Source organism: Colletotrichum tamarilloi, assembly GCF_030869305.1.
Source record: "Colletotrichum tamarilloi strain Tom-12 chromosome Unknown Scaffold_230.1, whole genome shotgun sequence".
NCBI lineage: Eukaryota > Fungi > Ascomycota > Sordariomycetes > Glomerellales > Glomerellaceae > Colletotrichum > Colletotrichum tamarilloi.
Window position 1 is genome coordinate 22624 of NW_026849613.1, and position 8941 is coordinate 31564.

General features: G+C 48.2%; 3 protein-coding genes across 3 annotated transcripts; 2 read left to right on the top strand and 1 right to left on the bottom strand.

Moving 5' to 3' along the window:
• Positions 1-942: 942 nt before the first annotated feature.
• CTAM01_16511 (uncharacterized protein) lies at positions 943-2928 on the top strand (the record flags this gene model as incomplete). Its single annotated transcript, XM_060532504.1, has 8 exons — positions 943-1130; positions 1183-1298; positions 1394-1573; positions 1632-1708; positions 1777-1892; positions 1978-2522; positions 2587-2675; positions 2734-2928. The coding sequence occupies 8 exons, from the start codon at positions 943-945 to the stop codon at positions 2926-2928; spliced, it is 1506 nt and encodes a 501-aa protein (XP_060372922.1).
• A 2160-nt stretch (positions 2929-5088) lies between these two features.
• CTAM01_16512 (uncharacterized protein) lies at positions 5089-6542 on the bottom strand (the record flags this gene model as incomplete). The annotated part of the gene is made up of 4 exons (XM_060532505.1): positions 5089-5537; positions 5609-5681; positions 5758-6427; positions 6517-6542. 4 exons carry the CDS (start codon positions 6540-6542, stop codon positions 5089-5091), a joined length of 1218 nt encoding a protein of 405 aa, XP_060372923.1.
• Positions 6543-7334: 792 nt separating this feature from the next.
• CTAM01_16513 (uncharacterized protein) lies at positions 7335-8669 on the top strand (the record flags this gene model as incomplete). The annotated part of the gene is made up of 4 exons (XM_060532506.1): positions 7335-7709; positions 7768-8293; positions 8359-8448; positions 8509-8669. 4 exons carry the CDS (start codon positions 7335-7337, stop codon positions 8667-8669), a joined length of 1152 nt encoding a protein of 383 aa, XP_060372924.1.
• Positions 8670-8941: the final 272 nt, after the last annotated feature.

Sequence of the window (8941 nt, forward strand, 5' to 3'; positions counted from 1 at the left end):
TCCATTGAGCCCATTCTGCTATGAAAGCTCGATCATACTTGTGATCGTCGTGGATTAGAGGTTCTGCAAGATGGTCGTCACTTTTTGACGAGGTCAGAGCCGACAGGTCTTTTGGTCATCCTTGAAGGCCAAGTCTATCATTGCATAAAGGTGGTGTTGAACCCGATCGCGCAGGGGCTTGATAATGACAGCCATATGATTGACTTGGACAAACTACATGTAGAGGTGAAGGTTTTCTTCGCCAAAATGTTACAAGTGGGAGCCGGTCGCTAAGAAGCCATCAGCCTCGGCCCTTAGAAGCCGCACCTCGCATCTCTGGACAAGATGAAAAACAGGCAAAAGACATTGTCAAATATCTCAAGGTCCTAGCCTCCGATATATCGGACCTCCTAGCGGCCACGAGCCCATGGTAGCCTATCACTAACCTTGAAACTTGGCACCCCGGATATGCGCCGGAAACATCACCGCAAGCCGGCCCTGAAGTCCCCACGAGCCGAACCCACACAGATCCACCGTTCAAGAGCCTCTCTGCCAATGTGCCAGTCCGCTTACCTAGCAGGCCTAGCAATAGATTACATCAATGACTGCCCAGGCTAACTAATGCGAACCGTCCATAGCCTAAGAAACGGGGACTGGCCCCTCTGACTTCTCGGATGACCGTGCCGCGGCAGACCCGCCGCTGTTCGCCTTTTCCGAAACCGGCGCCGAAATATTTTGGCCGATTTCTGGGTCTGCGTGGGGTCCAAAATGTCATCGGTCAAGATTTTTCGTAGGCCGAGGTGGTATGAGTATTTCGCCAGCAGGGGGACCGCAAGGGGCATTTCTTCCTTTTGTTCTCAATCTTTCCCTCCGCCAAGAGAACCACAAGTCCGTTGAGCCGTCCGTACGGTTCAATCACGGCCTCCACTTCCCCGATCTGCGGCCTCCGACTTGCGCCCCACGATGGGTGAACCTAAAACCGATGGCCCCGGTGCCGAGACCGGCGTTGCGGCTGCTTCGAACCCCCAACCCGGACAGGAGAACCTCGTGCTTCCGCTGGAAGGGAATGCACCAACGGAGCCCTATAGCATCTTTTCTCGCACAGAGAAGTGGTTCATTGTCGCAATGGTCGCCGTTGCGGGATTCTATAGGTAAGTAAGGTCTTTCCGTGCCTCACATTGCCTACCCTGACATTCGGCGTAGCCCGCTGCCGGCAAACATTTACCTACCTGCTATCCCGAAGATATCAGAAGCATTCGGCAAGTCTGTCGAGCTTCTGAACTTGACAGTGACAGCCTTTCTGGCGACTCAGGGCGTGTGTAAGTAAAAGACGACCTGCAAAAAATTGCCCCATGATATCCACCCTACCAGCTATTCAGTGAATGAATACGACCTAACACTTATACCTGAATAGCTCCGATGCTATGGGGACCCCTCTCCGACCGCTACGGGAGGAGGCCAGTCTTCCTAGTCTGCTTGACCATTTTGATCGGAGCGTGTATAGGAATAGCCGTGATTCCTACAGACGCTTTCTGGCTCTTGATCGTCCTCCGATGCTTGCAGGCTGCAGGTTGCGCTAGCACAATCGCTCTTGGTAACACCTCCTTTTCTTCATATCACCCTATGTGCGACGCTAATCAATTGATTATCAGGTGCGGGTGTCATCGGGGACATTTCGACTCCCGAGGAGAGGGGAGGATTCTTCGGCACGTTCAATCTGGGCCCTATGGTACGTTTGGCCAACTATTGGAGCTTTGCGAAAGGTACCTTACTCTATCATGGTACTAACACTATCAGCTTTCACCCTGTATTGCTCCGGCGATTGGTGGTGCACTTTCTGATAAACTTGGCTGGCGCTCCATTTTCTGGTTCCAGGTCATCATGGCTGTTTGCTGCCTTCTCTTCATCCTTTTGTAAGTCACGCCTTGTTAATGAAACAAACCCTCGCCCTTCTTTTCTTCCTCGAGACCGTGCGCTGACGGCTACCCATCTCTATAGGTTCCTCCCGGAGACTCTTCGCAACCTCGTCGGCAACGGAAGTGTCTCTCTTGGTGGAGTATACACCCCTCTTCTACCCGTAGTAGGTAGATCTCGAAGGAAGAATAAGATCCAGGGCAACAAGCCCGGCGTCAAACGATCAATCAACCCTTTTGTCATCCTCGTATATCCCGACGTCGCTATAACCCTTACATTCACGGGCGTTGTTTACGCAGTCAACAACACCGTTGTCACGACGGTTGCCTCTTCTTTTGCTAAAGTCTATCCTTGGTTGTCCGAAACCGCCCTCGGTCTGTGCTACCTGCCCACGGGATTCGGCATGATCGTTGGCAGCACTCTCACCGGCAAGTTCCTCGATTGGGATTATGCTCGTATTAAGAAAAAGGTTGAGGAATCCGATGGCGCTATCTTGTTCCCTAAGGAGTATGCACGTTTAAGGACCATGCCCGTGTTACTGGTTCTTTTCTCCGGAGCTGTCATAGCATGGGGCTTTTGCGTCGACCGAGGGGTTCATATCGCTGTTCCTCTCGTCCTTCAGATTGTCTGTAAGTTAACCTCATGAGCTGCATGTCCTTGATAAAGTCGCGATCCCACAGCTGACGCTTCTAGTGGGGTATACATCGATTGCTATTCTCAACACAACCATGACTCTGATGATCGATATTCTACAAACTAGGAGCTCGGCTGCGACAGCATGTGTAAGTAACTTGCTCTGAAGAACTTTGCCAGAACTTGGAAATGCTAATGTTGTCACAGACGAACCTCGTACGCTGCTTACTGGCAGCCCTCTTGGTGGGTCTCATCGACAGGATGACGGCTGCCTTGCGCATCAGTTGGAGTTATGTTCTACTTGGCGGCGTTTGTGCTCTACTCCTACCCCTCATGTATATAGAAATGAGGGTCGGGCCAAAGTGGAGAATGAGGCGAGACTTGAAGTCCGTGGATGACTAGAGACAGTGTTTGGCTTTGATATCCATGCCTCATTTACGTACCTCGATACGGCACAAAAGGCCATCAATACTTCTACCAACAGTTATGCTAGTGCCCAACCAAAAATCGCATTTGATATCGCATCCTCCACATATAGACACTACAACAGCCTACTTAGAACTCAGATCCAGAAGATTGCCGTTTTAAATTTCCTCGCTACCATCCATTATCGAAGGCTTCGCGAGTGACCTGCAAGACCAACCGTCGTATTTGTTCTCAATACCAAGAGTAAAATAATAAGCATAAATCTCCATAGGCTAGGCAAGTGGCAATGCTGCATATCATGCCAGTGATTGCTCTCACACGTGCGCCCCTATAGAAGCCACCAATTACCACAGCTTATACCCATGTTGCCAGGCGCCACCCCTATACAGCCCCAGTTACAGCTAAAATAGCAAATATTTAAGGCTTTTTAAGGATGTTTAATGTACTTGCCAGTCTGAATGTGCCGTAACACAACGCGGACGGGCCCTGGGTTGCGCTTTGTACCTGTTCCTCTATGTGTGAAAACAGCCTCTACAACTTGAAGAATAAGCCTTATTGCTTGTATCAGTTTCCAATATCAGTGAGTTTCAAGCCTGCAACTGGAACATAGAATAAACTGTTCGTTTATATGGCAGTAAGTTCGCTTTTACCGCTTTTACTACTGCGGCATCCCTTGTACTTTGACCTCAATACAATTTAACCCTCAGTACTTCACTTGCGGCAACACCCTCAATTCCTTTCCTTTTGGGAGGCACACTCCAAAAAGCCTAAGTACGTAGAAGATTATGGGCTGAAGCAGGATTAAGTAAGAATAAAACGATTGTATTAGCTAGCAAACTTTCTTTCCCTCCTCTCAGTCCAATCCGCGGATTAAGCGCCGTTCAGAAAAGATGCCGTAGGGAAAACGCTGAATATCGCAGTTGTTCAAAGGCTGTCACTTAACCCAAAATATTAAAAGGCAAGATTAACATCGTCACTGTCATCCTCTGAAGGGGCTAGCGAATACTCGGTTCCCAATTCGAGTGACGACGGGGTGTGCTCGCCTCGTTCTCGTAATGAGCTACTTCTTGTCTCCATCGATCTTGTTGGAGGCGTCCCTGGATGACTGATAGGCTCGTAATCGGAATCAGAACTGCTATCATGGGTGTTACCAATAACTGAAATCTGTGCACCTGAGATTCTTTCGTTTTGCCCCTGTGATGAATCGCAGCTTGCCGCTGAAGGTGGTCGAAAAGCACGGAGATGACCAGTGGGCTTCCATCCGGGTTGTCGCCTCTTCGTCCGTGGCGACGTTTCCGATACCTGTATTTGGCGTTTGCGAGGCGGACGATGGTTCTGTGTGATTCTCTTCAGGCCTCTCAGCTGTTCCTTCACGGAGTCCACAGTGCAGGATGTAAGCGTTCCCTCTTCACTGAGTCGAAGACCACGACCTTCATCATCCACATCCGTGTCGAGCAAGAAACAATTTGAAGAATTTTCGAAATACATGGGACAGGAGAAAGGAGCCTCAGATCTCATGACTGTACGTGCCTTTTTGCTGGTCCCCAAATAGTCTCTTTGCAGCGAAAGGATCATGGCATCGCCGTCGTAGGCAATTGAATGAGTGAAACGCCAATAGCCTCTTTTGGGTGGAGGGAGCTCGAGGACATCGTAGCTCAGTGATGCCGTAAGCTCCTCTCTGCGTTCTGAGACTTGTAAGAACGGATCACACACGATCTTGAGCCATTTCTTCCCAGAACACCATATTGTGAAAGGATAAGACTTCGTCTGTATAGCAAATATATCAGCCTTCAATCCCCAGTAGAGACAAGTGAAATACTTTCAGTCACAACTCGAAGCTCTGCATCAATGACATCTGACAAAGTAAATTTGGACATACTGCATCAGCGGTGACTTCGATCTCTTCTTGCCAAAAGATTGCCTGTTTCGCGACGGCTGACTGATTTCTCTTCCATGCCGAGCCACCATCCTTCTTCAAGTGCCCAACTTGGATTCCGAATGCTGCCCCTCTTTCCATGAACTCAAGGCCCGTCATGGTAGTCGCCGTGGCAATTGCCGCTCCTTTGGAGATATTCCATGAACTACAGCGTAAGTCAGCAAATATGACGTTTGAGAGAAGCTCTGGAACAGCTATCATTACTCCTTATCTCCCGCCTTTTCGTGGAAAAAGAAGGGATCTTCGATTTTGGCCTTCCTGCACGCCTCCCAGATGTAGGCCTGGACGATGGAGCTTTTGCCGCTTCCGCCGGAAACTACAACTCGTACCCTGTTGCTGAGAGTTGCCGCCTCAGCAATTTTCTCCTTTGCCAACTCGATGGGTCGTTTCATCCCATCCAAAAAGCAGCCCTCGGCTTCTTCTTCCGAAAGATACACCGTCAGCGATCTCCTTGCATTCTGCGGATCTGTGACATGCAGCGACATCTCCTTGATCTTGTCCGAGCGTAACTTCTTGATATGCAGATGAAAGTTTTGAAGAAGCTGCGTCCGCTCTCTTGGAGGTAACTTGGATTTCAGCTTCTTTTCCAAGTATTCTATTGCAAATTTCCCGAAGGCTTGCTCCCACAGTTCAGTGCCGCCCCTTGTGCCTGGGCGAACAAGATTTAGCCACGGCTGTTCCACAGCAGCACAAACAGAGACAATCGAAGCACCGACTTACAGAATGTGTCGCCAACTCTATAGTAGCTAAACACCTGTTTCTTGCCCTGTACAACAGTAAACATGCAGCCGTTCTGATGGATGTTTGTCAGTATCATCTCATACCGGGCGCGGCTTCGGATGTGGGGAGCAAGGTGTCTACATTCTTACCAAAGTGTAGCCGCCAAAGTCCAAGAAGACTAAAAGTGCAGGTTTGTCGGATATTCGAAGAATCTCATTGTGAAGGCGTTGGTTCCAGAATAAGTTATGTGCTGAAGCTAGACTTTCCACGTGGAAGTCCACATCTGTGTCGGTCGTAAAAATATCAGGGAAATCAGACATGACTCTCCTAATGATGTCTTCGTAGAAGGTTCGCTCCTCGTGCCCCCAGAATGCTGGGTAGGACAGCCCAACCCGAAGGATCTTGACCTCGCTGAGCACACGACCGTGCAAATACCCTCCTTGACAGTAACTTTGTACTTGCTGAAGAACAGCTCTGGCGATGGCGTCCATTCCCTCGTCAATGAGCTCTTGGGAGCTCCTGATTCCCCCCCTGTTCAGATTCTTATTGATAGCCTTGAAACTATTGATGGCGGCGGAATTGCTGCTGAAAAGTTCCTTGGAGGGGGTAGGAATTCGACTATCGTCCATTCTTTCACCAAGGTACACATCGCCCTTTCCGTCTAGATACAGAGCCGAGTTGAAGGCACCCTTTTGGTATCGCTCATCGTGCCCAGGATGAGATCCTGTGTTGAATATATCTTGTAGAATCCGCTCTCTACCTTGGAAAGTGAGTAGACTGACTCTGATTGCGGTGCTGCCCCAATCCCAGCCCAATATCCTGTGATCATCTTGTCAGAGGTATGTAAAGTAGTCACAATCTCATACGTATTCGTTCGGTAGTTTAGGACAAGAGCTCTTGTCACCTACGCTGAATGAATCTCTGGAGATTCCATATCGTCATAGAGGATACAATCGTCCGATATTTGGAAACTTGACGATAGAAAGTGTGAATCCAAATGCTGGATCAGAAACGAAGGGAGGTTGATGTGATCTGAGTTAACTGTTGAGGTCTCTAAAGCGGAGAAAAGTTAAGAGTGTAGCATATCAAGCAATATAGTTCGAATCAGCACTGCGATGTCAAAGCTTACAATTGTGCAATTGAATATGGATATATATGATAGTTTCTGATGAAGGATTCATTGTGAGAATTAGAGGGACCAGCAGAAAACGTTGAGAACTTGTCATGTTTGCAAGACAATGCAGCAAAGCTTTTGATTGTTTTCCATGGGATCAGCAGCATAGACTATAAGGGAATCCTAATTTCAGACAAACAGATTAAATGTTTGCACGCAAAATTGCATGGCGTAAGCGCTTTCGAAGTCTCGAGATCATTAGTGAGGAACGTCCTTGCAGCTATTGTTTTCTCTTTGGTCTTATCTGCTTACGACATGTTTGCTTACCTTCTCGCGAAAATAAGCGAATGCCCTGAAAATTCATTGACGACATTTGTTTGCGCGCGGCGGGCTGCATTATCAATATCGGTTGCGTGTAGTGAGGTGCAAACACAAGAAAAGTTAAGGCAAGCCTTAATTCTTGCTTGTCTGATCTTAAGGTACTTATATCATCTGCACTTTGAGTTTCCAAACCCTTCCTGAATGTGTCGCAAGAGAAACACCTCGCAGGTCTTGCCCCTATCAGTACATCCTCTTCGCCACCCGTCGTAAGACAAAACCTGCCTATTCATCATGGATGCTGACCTGTCGATGACACCTTCAATCTCTCGGAACGCCGCAGAATATGTTCAAAAGCTGACACAACACTACAACACTCACCTCGAGGGGGAACTGAATCGGGGAATGAAAAAGCTCGTCAATCAATACGAAACCTTCAGGGAAAGAATGCGGGATAAACTCGTGTCCGAAACGCCAAGCCGATTTCCCTCTGATGAGAAAGGGTCTATCGTTGCTCAAATTGAGAGAACCTTTCTCTGCAACGTCAGCAATTTCTCTCTCGAACAGAGTCAAGGGCTTTTCTTCTCTGCCTTGGAGTATGCCCCCTCAAAGCGACCGATGTTCACTACACCGCCTGAACTTCGTCAGCCTAGTGAAACTTCGATAGTGGTATTTAATCCGACTCTTTGGCCTGTTCTCCCCTTCATACCACTCACAATCAAGATAGTCATCAGACGGGCTTTCTTCAGAAAAGACTGAAAAGACCACAGAGCCTCACTTGGAATCTCGGAATCCTTCCCCCCAAGTGCCTAGTCATGACCGTCTAGACTTGAATAAGGGACGCAGGCGGAATCATAGCCTTGAGAACTTGGAAGATACACAGACACATAGATCATCCCCTGCGTCATCGACCAAGGAGCCGCTCCAAAGAACGATTCCCAAGAGCGGCCGTCAGAAGCTTATATTGAAGAAACAGAACAACAAGCGCTTCCAACGTTCTAGACAGAAGAATGTAGCATGCACCTTGACGTCGTCAATCACAGTATACTACCCCAAGAACTTTGTCTTTTCTTACACACTCAATGACGACACAAGTTTCTACATTCTTTCTTGCCCAAAGATGAGCAAAGGCTGCCATGATCCAATCTTCAATAGTGATCCCTTTGAAGATGGTCTAGCAACTACGCACTTCAAGAATTGCGGCATCGCTTTTACCAGCGACGACGAGATTGTTCGTACATACGCTCGGCGAGGTCAGTGAACGGGTACTTGGTCTCTTTAATGTGTTCATTTGATCTCACATATCAATGCTACGTAGTCAAATCGCCACGGAACGCCCCAGTCAAGCAGAGCTGGGTGAGGGAACACAACGACAGACTGAAAGCCGGAAAACCATCAAGTCCGCAGAGTAGGTCTAGTACTTTGGCATTTCAGATTCACGCTCAAGACTCACTCAAATACAATACAGACCCTGCCCAGATCAGTACCTGTCATGGTATCCCCGTATGCGGGAAGGAGACGAAGGGCAAACCTGGCGGGACTGAAGGTAATAAAGACTCTAGCTTCGAGCCTGAATCAGACAATCACAGAGACGAGTTGGCTATAGGGTCAGATGATGGCACGGATTGAAACCCGACTGGACCGCTTCATCAATATGTATATAGCAATTCTTTGTCTCTTAGCTTCCAGGAAACTTTAGTAGACCAAAACCCTGGGTACGGAGAACCATTCGTTCAACATAATTCTAGGCTTACCGGGTATCTGTTACAAATAAGACATATCTTCAAAAGCTTATATAGGGTTTCCAACTTTTCTAAACGATCATCTTCTACGTGCGTTTTTTAGACGACTAGGAAGTGGCAACGGTCTATGACATTTAACCCAGGTCGTATGTAGTGCTG